Source organism: Phoxinus phoxinus (assembly GCF_949152265.1).
Source record: "Phoxinus phoxinus genome assembly, chromosome: 8".
NCBI classification, from domain to species: domain Eukaryota; kingdom Metazoa; phylum Chordata; class Actinopteri; order Cypriniformes; family Leuciscidae; genus Phoxinus; species Phoxinus phoxinus.
In genome coordinates, this window is record NC_136883.1 from 6,502,893 (window position 1) to 6,519,804 (window position 16,912).

General features: G+C 37.9%; 1 protein-coding gene across 11 annotated transcripts in view; it reads right to left on the minus strand.

The window, feature by feature from the left end:
* nectin1b (nectin cell adhesion molecule 1b) overlaps positions 1-16,912 on the minus strand; it is a 252,864-nt gene that overhangs the window by 53,882 nt on the left and 182,070 nt on the right. For 5 of the 11 annotated variants that reach the window (XM_079621250.1, XM_079621245.1, XM_079621257.1 and 2 more), the window contains one exon: positions 12,606-12,688. The exons of the other annotated variants lie outside the window; for them this stretch is intronic. In XM_079621250.1, the coding sequence (XP_079477376.1) occupies positions 12,606-12,688 (83 nt within the window). The remainder of the gene's footprint in view (positions 1-12,605; positions 12,689-16,912) is intronic. 11 annotated transcript variants of the gene reach the window in all.

A 16,912-nucleotide genomic window follows, 5' to 3' on the forward strand; every position in this document is an offset into this window, starting at 1 on the left:
CTCATCCCTAAATTTCTAGTAAAAAAAAAAACCTAAGTCTAGTGAAATAATAAGCTGATGTTTTGCAATAACATCATTGAAGATCAAAAAGGACCTCATGTGTTTCTGGCCTGCATCTATTTACATTTTAGACAGACTCACAGTGCAATTAGAGCAGACTGGGTCTTCCTGACCTGTGTCCTCAGAAGCTGTTCACAACTGGCCACAGCTGGAGACAGATGTACTGCAGTGAGACTGCATCCAATCAGCAGCTGCCTGCAGTCCTAACACTGACATGTTCATCTGTCCAGACGATGTCAGTATCTGGATTTTACCGGACTCAAATAAACATTCACCAATGCCATTCACAACTTGAAAGCCATATAAAATAAGATATAACATAAGATCTTATAAGACCATATTGTCTGAACAGTTGCCCTTTAATTACTGGCTTGATACATTCTTACATTATTATTGGGATGAGGTATTTTTGTAGGCCAAAACCCGGAAACGAGTTAGCATTTTAGCACATCCGGTTTCAGCATCCTGAAGTAAATGGGTATTTTGAATAGGATTTTGGTTAAATGTATGAAATAAGATCTGTGTTAACACAAGCTCAAGATTCTATGACAGAAAGAAATACACCCTAGGATTTTTTAAAGCTTCTACTTGTCTTTGGTTGCTAACAAGTGGCTAAATGAGACGCTTTCAGGGACATTACACTTCATCAGCTGAACAGGTAAACTTATCTACACGCTAGTCTGCTTTTACAGCCGTATTGTGTTTATATTAAAACAAAAAGATAGAAATATTTGTTGGAAGCTTAATGGTGGTGTTGAAGTCATGTGAGGGTGGTGTAGTTTGTTTATAGTCGATGTTTAGCTTTTTACTTCTGGTGATTGTAATAATGCTTCAAAATGTATATGTTGTCTAAAAATTATAAACTTTTGTTAGTTACAAATAATCCAAAAGCCTATGAAAAAAAATATTCTATTGGGTTTTTGTCATGGGAACCAGAGTGATGCTAACTTCCAGTGAGCATCCAAACGTTTGGAACATGGTCCATAAGCAGCAGCTCCATGTGGCACAGAAACAGTGCTTTAACATGAACTGAACAGAAGACTTGGTTGAAAGTCTAATGCATATGGCACACAGAATTGGAATCACTTTAGGATTTTCGAAGTCGTCGTCTGATTGGTTGGATTCTACAGGATTTCCGGGCAATGTGCCTCTTTAATGGTCCGCCTAAATACAAAGCTGCCCTGACCCCAAACCCTCTCATGGAAGAAGAAACCCTTCATGTTTACGACTGCGACAATGAGCGCTTATCAGGATCAACTAAATGCTGGGTTTTCAAAAGTATGTTAAGTTCATGGGATAGACTCTTTAATATACATCCAAGTGTTTTACATGCCAGTCTGTTGTTGTACGGACATCGACGTTACATGTTCACACCCCTTAACATGACGTGGAACAAAATGAACTGTGATAGGTCGTTTTACATGTCAGTCAGACATCTTCTGATCAGTCCTTGCCAATGAAAGCTGCCATGGAGTCCAGACCTTTTGCCGTCAATCTGAAGGTCTGGCTATGAGAGATTATGACACACCTAACCTCATTACATTTATAGTAGCTCAAGTTGGTGTAGCATGACAAAACATCACTGTTTTTAATATCACATAGTATTAAGTAGGAAGTTCCCTATCTGTCAGTCAAGAAAACCCCAATCTCACTTGAATCTCAATCTCAAACTCACTTAAAAAAAGCCCCAATCATCTCTGAAAACGGTCAATGGAATTGGTGAGTGTCATTTGCATGCAAGCCACTCCCCCATACATACGGGTATTAAAGATGCGCGGTTGGCGGTTAAAGCCACAGACTCCACGGATAAACCACGGATCGGGCGGATGACGTGACGAAAAATAATATTTTAATTAAATCCAGGCGTGTGGCGTTTGAACCAATCAAATAGCCTTTACCTTTAAAGTCGACATGAAATCAAAATTGACCCTATTTACTTTGTTAGCGCATATTGCTAGTCTGTGGTAAACAATTAATCCGTGCAAGTTAATACACAGAAAACATTTGTTTGCCGTGGTAATCTTAAATCAAAATCTGAAAAGTTGCTTCCGGTCTGGAATGGCGTTCCTTTTCTGATGACGTCAGTTTGACGGCTTGGGTTGAAAACGCTTCACCACTCCCCTCAAACCGTTAAGGAGGAGTGCTAAAGTAAAACCCTGCCCTCTGTTCAATATTCCATTTCACTTGGAAATACGTCACAACACTGGATTAAAAAAATGTGCTACTTCCAGTTCACACAGACTTTAAATATCTTTGCTGCATTGGATCAGTATCCTTTCTAGAACAGGCAAGAGCTTTCTAGCCTCGCGGCTTGCGTCAGCAGCGCCTTGCATCGCCCATAGACCTTAAACCAATCAGCGGATGGCGGGCGGGTGCGGCTTTGAAAATTGGTCAAAAAACCTTGGCGCGGATGGATGGCGGACGGATGATGAATTTTGTGATGCGGTTGCGGATGAAATACCCCATCCGTGTATCTGTAACGGGTATATAAGATGGCAGCAAGCATCCACTCATTCAGATTTTTGCTTCGGAGCCGAGTGGTTGCGCAAAGTGATCGCTCTCTTCCAATCGCCTCACAAAGAACATTCTCCTGATCTAAAAGAGCTTGTATATGAGAGGAAGATTTCTTGAAGGTGAAAGGGCGCATTTAGCGGTTTTGCGGATTCACCATTTAAAAAAAAGGAAAAAAAAGAAGAGCATTTGCACAATTAAGTGTGACGATTTCCCCCTGGGTGCTTCTGGAGTCCCTCTCTTTTTGACTAGGAACGCTTCCCCAGATTTCCCTAACAGAGCAAGCACATGCGCGAGCGTCTTTTAAAGATGTCTTTCTGTCCATGTGTTTTTAGATGCAGTCCTTTACTGTCCTCATCTGACGGCCACAATCACTGTCTCACATGTCTGGGCCACGTGCATGCTGAGATAGTGTTCGTGGATGGTTCATGCTCTCACTGCGAGAGCATGACCATGTCGGCATTGCGGTCGCGACTCCTGTCTGCTCTTACCCAGTCCAGTATCTGGTAACACTCTGGGAGACCTGAGGGTTACAGTGGGAGCTCTTCCAACGGGCCAGTCCCCACAGAACTCCCACTCCTCTAGAATGCCGTGTGCTGTCGAAATGCTGGATAATGGCACAGGTCCTTCTAGTGGGGGACACAGCGTGTCATTGGGCGCTCTGGATGAGGATCAGTTGTCGATAGCTGCATCTGAGTGTAGGCTATTGTTCTCTGGAGAGGATGATGAAGCTCACCAATTCCATTGGTGGTTGTTTTTTTTACAACTCAGAGGTGATTGTGAGGTGAAGTATGTAGTTAGCTACATTCTGTTAGTAACTTGTAGTACAGCAAACTGTTTTATCAAAAGAGTAGCTTGACTGTAGATTAACTACATTAAATTACCAATAGCTTTAAGGTCTTTACACTATTTTCCATGCATTTATAATGGGTTGGGAGCATTTTTTGTTATTATTGGATAACAAGATTTTACACAAATGGAAACTTAAATTTAGGTCTATTTCTCACACTTCAGAAAGCTTGGAATATAGTGCATGAGTCATTCATGGTACTTTTTATAGTTTTTTTTATTTTATTTTTTTTGTCATTTTGGAGCTTTCCTAGCCCCAGTCCTCATTCACTTTCATGATATTGAAAGCCACAATGTTCTTCCAAAAGTATCCTTCTGTGTTCCACAGAAGAAGAAAAAAAAGTCATATGGATGATAGATTTTTTTTTTTTTTTGAGAAAATTAATTTCAAATGCTGTCTATGTAGGTAGCTCACTAGGTTTCAGAACAGCTAGAGAGTGTTTGTGTTTGTGTGTGTGAGAGAGAGATAGAGAAACAGAGATTTGGTGAGGGATAAGCCTTGACAGACAGCGTCACTTCCAGATGCACCATTATCTTTCTTCAAAGGGACAGAATAATGAAAGGCAGCTAAATAATTCAGAAACTTTCTCCTTTCCAGCTTCTCTTTTCGCAGAAAAGGATCACTCCCTCTTTGATCCCATTCTGAATTTCACACGCTCGCTCTATAGAGAAAATTGATGTAATTATTGATCCAATTAGACTTATGAGGTACACAGTAGTTTACCTTTTTTTTTCCTTATTGGGTATCAAGCAGAGATGGAGAATAGTGCTTTAATTCAAATGTGTACCAGGAATGAATCACAGAGCTGAACAATTGATTAGGCAACTAAAATCCACCAGGAAAGAAAGGCCCCAGACACAGCAAGTGGAAAATAACTCGCGTTTCTGCCCAGTGATATCAGGTCTGTTGCATTTCAACTGCATTGGCTTAAATGGCACACGTTGTTCACCATATTCTGTACAATCTTTTTTTTAAAGAATTAATTATTCTTTAAATAAGAAGGAAAATAACAAGAAGAGCTATTTGCAAATTAGTTGATTTGTTTATCACAGACGGAAAATCATTATAGACGTTGACACTTTGTAATTAAACCACACAGATGAGACACACACACACACACACACACACACACACACACACACACACACACACACACACACACACACACACACACACACACACACACTTGAAAAACACTGCTGACTTTACACCATTACATAGGTGTAAACATGCCAAATTATTCCTTTTATCAACATCTTTTAATAAGTGCACAAATACACCACCTTCAAGACATAGGGCCCTAGCTTTAGCAGATGCTATTTTCAGGGTAGTGTGTGGACAACGCGCATACACTTTGCTTCTCTCATCTACACAGATGCAGCACTTCCCATTTTTGCAAACCATACATAATTACAAGGAAAAATATTACCACACGGGGGAAACCATTGTGGTGTCCATGAAGATGTGAAAAAATAGGCATAAATCTAGCTTACACATTTACCCAAATTATTCAGGCTAATTGTAGTAATGACGGATCAAAACTGTTTGATCAATAGTGGCAAGACACATACAGTAGGTATATAAGGACATCTGACAAAGTGGGTTGTCCATCAAGAACCAGGAAACAAAAATTCTGAAGACTGCGAAATCTCCTTTACCATCATGTAAATTGCGTGCGCCTGGCAAATCCGCCATAATAATAGCAATCCGCCATAGAACAAGCGCGCCTACTCTTAAAGGGAATGTGAGGTGACGCTCTGATTGGTTTATTGCACGTTACACCCAAACCACTCCTATGAGTATTGTAGCTACTTCAGATCAACCCATTTTAGATTTGCGTCGGGATCCGCCCACAATACTTGTGTTTCGCGTTTGATACTTGCGTTTCAGATCGTTAAAATAGGGCCCAAAGACTTCATGACATCACTTCCTTCGAATCTCTCTCTAAGGGTGCTTCTGATTTCTTATTTGTGCATCCTCGTTTCCTTTCCTCGCTTCCTTTCCTCGCATCTCAGCTCCACCCCCTGTAGGAAGCGAGTGAAGGCTGCAAGGAAAGAAAATGAGGACGGAGGAATAGAAGAAAGCTTATTTGTATGTTGGAATATTCTTGGTCACTCGAGCGTCACTTCACTGCGTCATCAGCTGCGCTCAAAGGATCTGCCCTTATGTTGTTAAACTACGGTTATTTAAGAAATTAAGAAATAAAAGATAAAGATAAGGCAAGATGCTCTGTTGATATATGTGTGATATATGGTTTATTTAAACTGCAAAGGTGAAGCGTAAATAAAAATTGTGACAGATGTAAAGGGCGAGGAGAATGTATACGTGCATTAGGTTTCTCAACAAGAAAGACTTCCGCATGATACACCAGTGTATCCTCGCTTATGAGTCCAATGGAAGCTTCCTCACTTCTCGTTCCTAGCCTCCTCGCGGTGCAAATAAAGAATTGAGATATCCTTCAAGATGGCTGAATTCGATCGGTTTCCGGATCACAAGCTAGAGGACGGAGGAGCGAGTAAACGCGGAAGCATCATTGAGAGTATTGAGAAGCACCCTATATTTATCAAGCTGCTTACATGCTATGGCTTGTTTCTGCTTCTTCTTCAGAAGAAGAACAGTACGTCGTTTACACATGGATGGCTATTTTCATAAATGGACATTTCATGCCTCTCCGTTTTCAAAAATAACATTGTGCACACCTGTCAGTTTTCAGAAAAGTGTTTGTTTACACGAACCCGTGTATATGCCGTCAAGAGCATGCCAAACCTGTAGGTGGCAGTGTAACGAGAAGCTCAAGCCCACGTTAGCCAATCAGAATCCCGAAAATAGTCTAGAAAACTTAGTTTTTCTCAGTTTACATGCAAACGTGCAAAAAAAGTTTCCAAAATCTCCAATCTGGCCGGAGTTTTTAGAAAGAATCGTATTCAGAGGCGAATTCTCCATTTGCGTGTAAACGAAGGGCACAAACGAAAGGAAATGTCTCCGTTTTTCAAAACAACCATGTACGTGTAAACGGGGCCTTAGATGTCTTTTGATCAGGAGATTCAGTACTCTTTAAGAATATGTCACAGCGCTCCCTACCATATAACAGTGCAAACACAGAAGTCCGGAAACTTCTGTCAATGGCAGGGAAAGAGTTATAAGCCATCACGGAGAGAAAGAAATCCTTCATATTTAGATGTTATTGTTTTTTGACAGCATGTCTTTATAAGAAATGTGCCAATATCTGAGTAATTATTTACAGTAAGCCAATGCAAATCTCAGAGTAAACACAGACTTCTTGGACACAGAGTGCATTATGATGCCAGACTGCATCAGAAACAAACTAAGGATTTATGTCTAATGCAAATGTGAATCCAGTCTACCACTAGGTAGGATTTAAAGTATGCTGACATGAATAGCCCTACAGGTTGACTGGTGCATCCATATACTTGAACCCGCATGAACGATGATGTAGCCATTTTTGGCAGAAAACATAGAAGTGCAGGTCTGGCCACCTTCACGACCTACCCTTCTTCTTGGTCTGTTGGCCACGAAAAGCTCAGGGCAGCTTAAGAGGGGAGATTTGACAGGGATAGAGAGAAAACATAGCTAATCCCTGCTCTGAAAAGAGTAATCTATGAGAAAGGGTTAGGAAGAAGGGAGGAGAGACAGAGAAAGAAGGAAAATTACTTTCTGTGATCCTTTGACAAAGGAAGTGAGGCTATCAGTCGAGAGATGCCGTCTAAATCCGCAGAGAAGAAGAGAGGGTTTAAATATGATGTCTTTTTTTTAGTTTGTTTGCCTTTTTTCTTACAATCAGAGCTGCAGCTCAGCCTGTGGCTAAAGCCAAGTTTATGTTGTGTTTCTTCATGACTTCAGGTCCAAAAATCTCCGTGGGCAGGATGTGAAGTGAAGCCAGTCTCCGGCACCTCCATTGATCTCTGTTGATCACAATCTTATTTGGTAATTTAAATGCTAATGACACTTCTAATCATGCAACGGGGGGGAACACAATCTGATATAGAGTAGCCAATGATGTGCTGCCCTTTGTCTCAGATAGGATCCTCTGTGATTCAGAATTACTGTTAAAAGAGTTAGGAAATTATATTTAGGATCTTATTATGTGTCTTCTTTATCAGACTAGACAATAACTAACTAACTAATCTATCTATATCTCTGTCCAATGCTATGTCACGACCAATTCGTACGAATTTGTCAGAGTGAATTCAAGGTGGCAAATTCGTACGAATTCGTACGACCTCACTAGTACGAATTCATATGATTCGTACGATTTGTACGATCTAAACCCAAGTATCAGGGGTAGGTAATTCGTACAAATTCAAATAATTAGACTTGCCAAAAATCATACAAATTCAAATTCGGACGAATTAGCCCCCTCTTAAAATATGTATGAATTGTCGTGAGATCGGGTCTGGCTGTCTATCAATCTATCATATATTTAGAATCAGCTAAATGTGTGTGTATATACATATACACATACATTTAGCTGATTCTAAATTATAGTGTGTGTGTGTGTGTGTGTGTGTGTGTGTGTGTGTGTGCGTGCGTGTGTGTGTGTGTGTGTGTGTGCGCGCGTGTGTGCGCGCGTGTGTGTGTGTGTGTGAGTCATTCAAGCTCAATTATTTGGATGCTAAAATGCAGCAAATGAAAGGTGCTGTGAAATGTCTTCTATTGAACCCAAAGCCAATCCATATTGTTGTTTTGGGCTTATAATCAACCCTGTCATAGCCCTGTCACTGTAACATGTTTTCTGCTAGTGCCCGGAAGTTAAATTATTGCAGCAGAGCCTTTAATATCCATTCAGCTCTGCTTGTCAGAAGTCAATACCAGTCCACTTATGGGCCACACTGCTCTCTAGAATCAAATAGTGCCACATTATTACCGTACACAGGAACACATTTAGAATCAAGGAAATAGACTGCATCGATTATATACCTCTGTGTCAACATAAAATGAATTATTATCACAAACTTATCCCTAGGGATACAAATTATGACTTATTGTATTGTGCCTTTATCTGTTTTCACAGACTGCCCATCCATTGAGAATTGAATCTCAGTGATTGACTATTTGAACTGCCAGCAGTGCTTTTCATGACCAGCAACCAACCGTTGTGCCATGTAGGCCTCCATGAGGACTGAAAATTATAGGAATTGACTATTTCTTACACATGTCACGATAAAGCTGTCAACAGGCATTGAGTTCACATACTCTTATAGATGTGCCAGACTCTTAAAGATAGCCAGACTCTTTGTCAAGACTTTGAAAAGCTTTGATATGTTCTTCACCTTCAAGACCACTCTATTAAACAAATCAGTGCATAAACATCACACTGAATGACACAATCCTCTCTATAGAATGAGCTCTTATTTTTAAACGATCAAGAAACATAACGTCGCTGTCCGATGAAAACCGCATGTATCCATTTTGCCGATTTTGAGATTTTTCGACGGATAGAATGTCCAGGTTCATTTGTGAAGCCTTCTAAGTTGTGAAATCATGTCATCTGATTTTCACGTATATCCATTTGGTGTCAACGCTGTCAATCACGCCGCGTATCTCCGACCTTGTGGAGGCATCTCACCGCGCCGGTCTCGTGAAGTTTCATCTTAAACCGGTGATTTATAGGTGAGGCTAATGATAATGTCTGAACAAATAACGAGGCATTTTAATTGTTTATTAATAAACTGTTGTTTTCTAATTCAGTCTCGGCTAAAAACACATCTCCATCTCCGCTGTTAAGCGGATGCGCCTTTAGAGAGAAATGCACCTTTCATACGGATTACATAATCAGAATGTATTAGCTTTCGATTCGAATTTGTTCGTTTTAAAGTGGACATTTCAAGCTTTAGCCTATATAGGCTATATTTTGTTTCAGTTCTCGTGCTCCAGTTCACGAAAAAAAAATCATGAAAGCGCGCCTGATTGTTTTATTTTATTTTACAAAAGCACAATTTTTTCTTGTTATTGTGAGTTTACACAAATAAAAGTAGTTGCGAATAATGTATTATTATTTTCTGTATGACCAGAAATGATAGATTATTTTAAGTTGTTTCCACTGTTGATAGGAAAATGCAAGTGTTCGAGTCCGCGCCTCCTATATTATAATTATTATTATTATTTGTGTACACGGACCCCAAAAGTCAGGTGACAAAAACTGTTTCCATTGCAGTTTTGCGAAATATTCACTTTCTGGCAGGTGAAATACTGCATTATAATGGTTGGCATTCTAAATTTTAAGAGGTAAAAAGTAGACATTTAATAAACTGAGCGTATTTAATAAACTGAGACGTAGGCTATTTAATAAACTGAGCGTAGCCTATTCATCTGTCAATATGAAACGTGACTTGGCCATTCTAATTAATGATCGGAAGAACACGTATCGACCAGCGTTACTGTCAAATATGCACGTATGCCCATTTAAACACGATTTTCGTCAAATGTGGATTATATCATTACACTGGCAAGAATATGGTTACATTTAAAGATGCCGTACCAAGTATGACAACGCTACGTTCAACTAATTTTGAAATTACGGTGTTTTTTTCACTTCCTGCAAAGTAACCATTTTGGACCTACGTAAGTTTCATCGGGCAGCGACGATGATAAAGATAAAGAATCTTTGCTTTGTCTCTCAGCATGAACAAATAAAATAAACAATTTATTATAATAGTTTTACTTTTTTTAAGTTTAACTTATTTTTAATTTTTTTCAGTGTAGAAATGTTAATTTGCCATTTATTTATTAAAAATTTTAACAAATAGCCTATTCCCCCAATACTGGTGTCATTACCTTTTCAATTATTTTAGATTACAACTGTTTTTTTTTTAACCCCAAAAATACATAAATACATAATACATTCTACTTGGACAGCCACGTAACAGTTTGAAGATCAGAAATGTAACTTATTGTAAGATTTTTAATAATGATCTGAGAGTATCTTTATTAGGTCATTACCAAACAGATCAGAATATTTGCACTTTAATCAAGAAACAATTTTTTTTATTAAAATAATTTAAAGGTTAATTGGCTGACAATTATCATGTTGTGTTCATTTCTTTTTTTTAAAAAGTGAGCAATGTCATGACCATGCATATCCTTACCATCACACCGAAATCTGCTGTATTGCGATCAATGTTTTGAAAAATCTTTTGAGCAAGTTTAATTTTTTTTAATATCTAATGAAGTTAAAATGGTTCCTAACAGAAGTACAGACATATACAAGCACAGAAACAACAGCTCTATCACTGAAACACCGGCAACAAGCAGATGAGGACTACTGTTCACCAGGGACACGTATTCTGAACATGCAGACATATACATGCTTGCAAGGCAACACAAGGAGAGAAAAGAGACCAACGGAGGCAGGGAGACATGTTTTTAGCATATTGAGCAGAGTTTTCAGTGTGGGTCAGTATAAAGTAATTTTTGTTTTAGAAGTAAACCGAGAAACCTCTTGAGGAATAATAGTTAGACAAATAACTTTTCATCAAAAGAGTGCATGATGAAAGTGCACACTTCAAAAAGCTTAATTTTGCAGCTTGCACACATCATTTAGGCCTTTCTTCGTCTTTGGTTCCTGCAAAGTCATCCAAAAACTACTGCGTGTGTGGTCTGGTCAAAACAGAAAAATCTGAAGTTGAACAAATATTAGTTGAAAGTATTAGCAATAACTTCATATAAATGTTTTCTGAGACTTATCAACATTTATTATATTATATAATTTTGTGCCAGGTGACTTTGATATAATTCCTTGATTTGTCTGATGCAAACCAAAATCTACAACTCATACCTTAACATGAACGTCAGATAATACTTTGCAAATTAATTCAATCATTATGTCACCACATCAAAGATAGATTATTAGTTCACATAACATTAACTAATGTTAACACATACAACCTTTTTATTTTAATAATGTATTAGTAAATGTTGAAATGAATATGAACTAAGATTAATAAATGCTGTATAAATTAAGTATTGTTCATTCTTAGTTCATGTTAACCAAGGCACTGAACTTGTAAACCCTAACGCTCAAAATAATTAAGTGGTTTGAGTAGGACAAACTTAAATTAAACTAATTAGTTCAGTCAAATTAACTTTTATGAGTTTAGCACTTTTTTCTTTATTTCAAGTTCACAGAAGTGATATATTTTAAGTAACTTGAACTGTTTCAGTGTTTTGAGTTTTATGATATCATTTCTTGTAATTTAGACAAACTTAAGTTTAACTGAAACGGCTGGGATTTATATTTCCCAGCACCCTTTGCCGATGGCACTCGAAATGGAGAGTAAATTATCAAATTAAGTGTAATATATTGGGGGGTTTGCAAGATTAATGTTAAGTGTGATATTTAATTGTGATTAATGTTTTGTTATGCTAATTTAGAAGAATTTCTGTTAATGTTGGTTTTAGGATAGTTACATCATGGTGACAAGTGCATGAGCTTGATCTGAGAGCAAGTATAAAACCTTTATATTGCATACAGCAAGTTATTCTGTATAACATATTATTGTTAACATGTTAACAAATAGTGTGTTAGCACTAGTTAAGTTTATACTAATAAAAGTGTTCACATTGATAACACATGAAAGTTTTAAGTTAATGTATGAATTAGTGCACTCAAACATTTAAAGTTAAGAACAATTAAAATGTACGAGTACAAAATAAAAATCTGCCAGTTACTTACTTAAAATTTCAATTTCTTAACTTAATTTGAGGAAACTTCTTGGCTAATATTTTTTAGTTTACAGTGTAACTAATTAACCTTATTGTAAATTGTTACCTTTTAAACTTTATCTCACTGATAAAGATTGAAATTTTACTTTGCTGACGCAAATCTTTTTTTTTTTTTTTGGCCTGAAAATCCCTGGGTTTGTACGAAGAGTCTTTTGTCGATTTCTATTGTCGCTCCATGTCGATGCTCACGTACAGCAGTGATTCCACGGCAGTAGCTCATTTCTAATTGGTTCATCTGATGATCTTATGAATCACCCCTTGTTACCACACTCCCCACTCTCCCCCACTGGTCTTTTGTGGAATTCATCACAATATTTCCTAATCATGCTCAAATGCTGCTCACGCAGAGCTCAACGGACACTGCTAGGCTATCATGCCACACAGAAACTCTATGAGGGGAAATTCGGAAAGGAGGTTGACTAGTAGGCCGTGGCCTTTACTTTCCTGGTGGGGGATTCAGGCTTCTCTGGGGCCTCATTCCCAGGGGCCTCTGGCTTTGTCACACAGCTATCAGCCACTGCAATGCTAGGATCCAGAGAGAGAGAGAGAAAGAGTGGTTACTGAAGCAAAGCAGCAGAGAAAGACAGTGATACAGTCAGAGAGAGAGATAGAGAGAGAGAGAGAGAGAGAGCCTCATTTGTTCCTAATTCATTCCTCTGAGACAAAATCAGTGTGCTTTATTTGTCTCTTTAGGCCTGTGGATTGATTGCGAGAGAGATGCCAGGTCTTCAGCAGACTACTCCATCTTAGGTGCCGTTTCACTGGGACGGCTGAAGCGGATTGACTCTCGACACAGATAAAAGGTGCGACTGGGTGCGTGTTAGAGCCACAGCAGAGCGCTCCGTTTTGACACTTATTGCAGCTGCACGACGTGATTTACATTTGCCGACAAACACAAGTGCTCCATTTACTGCTGGGTGGTAAATTCAGGATACTTGTGGGAAAACAAAAGCACTAAGTTAAATTATGATGATTTGAAAACCCACTTATTTTTCCTTCATAAATAACGACAGTCATGGCAAACAAAAGAAATTACATTTAGGCAGGGAAAATAACACATCCTGAGTAAATCACAGAGGGACAGCAGAAGGTGGCAAACAAACAGCTAAGAGTCCTACATGTGCTGTTATCCCAACACGATCTCATGAAAGTGCGTATCTATACCACAAATTTGATTTCTCGTGCCATTTATACGCCAAAAATGTTATTTTTTTTTGCGTGCATATGCTATGCACTGTAAACCCCTTGGGTAGGATTAGGGGTGTGGAGTGCTTGCGTATTACACATCATAAAGTGCGTGTCATTTGCACGCAAAAACTATTCTTGGGGTATAAATGGCACGAGAAATAAAATGTGTGGTATAGATACACCCTTCATGAGATCGGGCTGGTTATCCAGGAGCAAATTCCTGATGAATCCATTTAGTTTAAAACACATTAACTATTTTCAGAATATACCTCCCAGAAGACTACTAATAACTATACAAGTTAATAATTAATATGAATAATACATAATGAATCATTCATTCTGAAGTGAAGATCACCCACTAGTAATGACTCATGTGTTACTACATCATTCTAAAGGAATTACTTATTATTTGTATCAGTATTCTAAAGTGAAAAGCATGATAACTTTAGTAATGACTGAGGTCAGTGTAAGCTTTTGAGGTTTTTGTAAGGTTTTGGATAGTTAAAACTCAAGTGTTACTACATCCTTCTTAAGGCATTATGGTCATTTGGGTCAGTATCAGTGAAGACCATGGTAACCCAACTAGTAATGGCTCAAGTGTTTCCAAATATGTCGGAAGCAATTACCTTAACAAAGCCTCAAAAGCTTACAATGACTTCCGCCATTACTTGAAAGTTATCATGCTTTTCATGTTGAACCGTTTTAAATAATTAGTAACTTGTAATAATTTTTGGTAACACTTTATTTTAGAGGTCCCTTTTGGAAAGTAGAAACACATCATTATTTTTTAGTGTATGCCCCTCAAAATGCATTTTTATTGTGTTTTAGGGAGAAAAAAAAGACAAGTCAAGAAATTAATTGCATGTCATTTCATTCCAAGTGTCCTTGAATATTTGGATGGTTGGGATGCTTCTCACAGTTGAACAGACCAGTGCTCTTCAGAGCATCTGATGCCTAGTTCTGCTTCCAAACCAAAATAATTCACAAAATGAAATGGCATGGATTTTTAGAGGGTCTCTCAAATGAGCATCATAATTTCATCAGTGATGTAATTAGGAACTCAGGTGGATCCTGTGCCAGATTTCATGCACCCTCACACTGGTTTGCCAGGGCGATATTCCCATGAAGGACAGAAGCCAACACTCTCCTGCAAGGGATGAATTATTCTCTCAGAAGGACAGATTACCGCTAACTTTAATAATCACACGTAAAATGGGGATAAACTGTAATATGGTGCTTTTGCTGATGCAAGTGACTCAGTATGGGTTAAAAGTGATATTAGTAGCTATGATTCAATGTTTTTGTGAAGCATGACTAAAGAAGTTGCTAATGTGACCCACTCGGGAAGCAGTCAGGGTCCACGTCTCAATATGGCAGAGAAGAAAGACATATGTCCACACATTCATCTCCTGTCGTTCATATTTTTTATAAGAAGAGTGGCCACATTGGATTTTGGCCTGCTCATTGAGCATTTTAGGAAAGGTCTCAGAGGGAATAGCTGGGAATGGGTTGCAGGTCCTATGTATGCAATATGTTTCGGCAGTCTCGGCTTAACAAATTAAAGTAGGAAAGATTGTCAGGACTGAGTTACCCTGGACCACATCAGGTCAAAAGTCAGTGTCATATGATGCACATATTGCTGATTTATTCACCATCTGCTGTCAATACTACTTTAATAATATAATTTGAAATCATACATACTGTAAGAATTTAAGATATTGCTATCTGCCAACAAAAGATAAATTGATACATCTTCTGATAAGATCATTGGCTGCAAGCAAAGAACAAAAAAATAATAATTATTGATCAGTATTTTTTTTTTACATCTAAACATAGCCTATATATGTTTTTGCATAAACATACATTTGGCTATATTTAACGTTTAATAATAAAAATAAATAAATAATAATATAAAGTGTTTTTATCTTATAAATATATCTAGTTCAGTATCTCTTGTTTGTGAACTTTGATTTTTTTTTTTTTCCTTTTGTGAATTTTTATAATTTTTTCATTTAAAAACAGAATTTATCTACGTACTTATTCGTGTACATTTTTGTTTTTGTATAAAAGTAAATAAAATATGAATAAATGTAATATTATTAGATGTAATTTTGCAGATGTCCCAGGTTTCTGTCTCCACAGCACTACGATTACTCCGGATCACTTGTATACGACAATGTTTAATAACTTCTTCAGTTACGATGCTTTAGGAAATTCTGTAATTATTAGATGATTCGTACAGTAGTTTATTTTGGGAAACACAGCCCAGAATCGTAACTTATAATAAAAATAACCGTTTCAACCATAGATATGGTAATCAATGTAGATCATCAAGGCCAAAGTTTTCGGTCTTTCCAAGTTCCCACGTAGCCTTGAGTTTTGTGAAGTGTGCGCTTAAAATCCACCGACTGTCAAGTGTTCTGTTTATCTGTCATGCTTTGGGATTTGACAGGCTCTGGTGCTAATCTGATGTGCCTCCTGCAATCAGCCCTGATTGAAACACCTGTCTCTCAAACCAAGAAATGGACAAATCAGGTCTACATAGCAATCACCAAGCCTCTTTAACAAATAGGTAACATGCTCTTAAGCAATCAAGTGCATCCACTAACAGCAAAATGAGAGATGCATTCATAAATGCTTCTTTCTTCAATATTTTAAGTGTGATGACCCCAAAGTATCAAAGGTTTTTCTTTCATTAAGGTACCCAGTAGCCCGGAAGGATGATATGAGTAATAGGCCTGCTTTCAGAGACAAACGCTGAAGTCTTAAATGTTCACTCCAGCTGGGTCGCTGGCATTTCTGGAGTGTAAATCTTCTTAGTGACAATGACAGGCTCTGCATTACGGTTTCAACCTTCTCTTTCTTCAACCCTCAAAAGCAGTCTGCATTAATACAAGTTCATTAAGGTTATCCACAAATAATATAAAATGCATTTTCGCTGTTTTGTTAAATAGTAAATGTGATGTATGGATCCACAGATTTAGCCTGTTGTAGGGTGCTTGGTAATTTCCAAGTAGGTCTGGGTGACACATCAGATTAACAATCATATTGCAATATCTTTGCTGACGATACCTGTGCTAAGGAATAAAAAAAAAGGTAAAAAAAGGTAATTATGCAAATTGTTTTGTCTCACAATTCTAAATTTATTTCTAGCAATTATGAGTTAATGAGGAAACAAGCTTCCATTATATCATGTTTACTGTTATCCGGACCACGCGATGGCCTACCCCTAACCCCGCCTCTAAACCTACCCGTCACTGGGGTTAAGACCAATCACACGATGGCCTACCCCTAACCCCGCCCCTAAACCTACCCGTCACTGGGGTTAAGACCAATCAGGGATGACTATATGGACTATACGGGACTAAAAGACACACGTTTGGTCCGGATAACCGTATAGTTCCTAATAATGTTAAAAGTTTCACTCATATTGTTCACTCAAATAATTGTTTCACTCATTTATTTAAATACGATAATTGACAACCTTATTTAAATACGATAATTGACAGTTGTGATCATAATGGATGGGACAAAAAAAAAAAAAATATGCTGTGTTTCAAA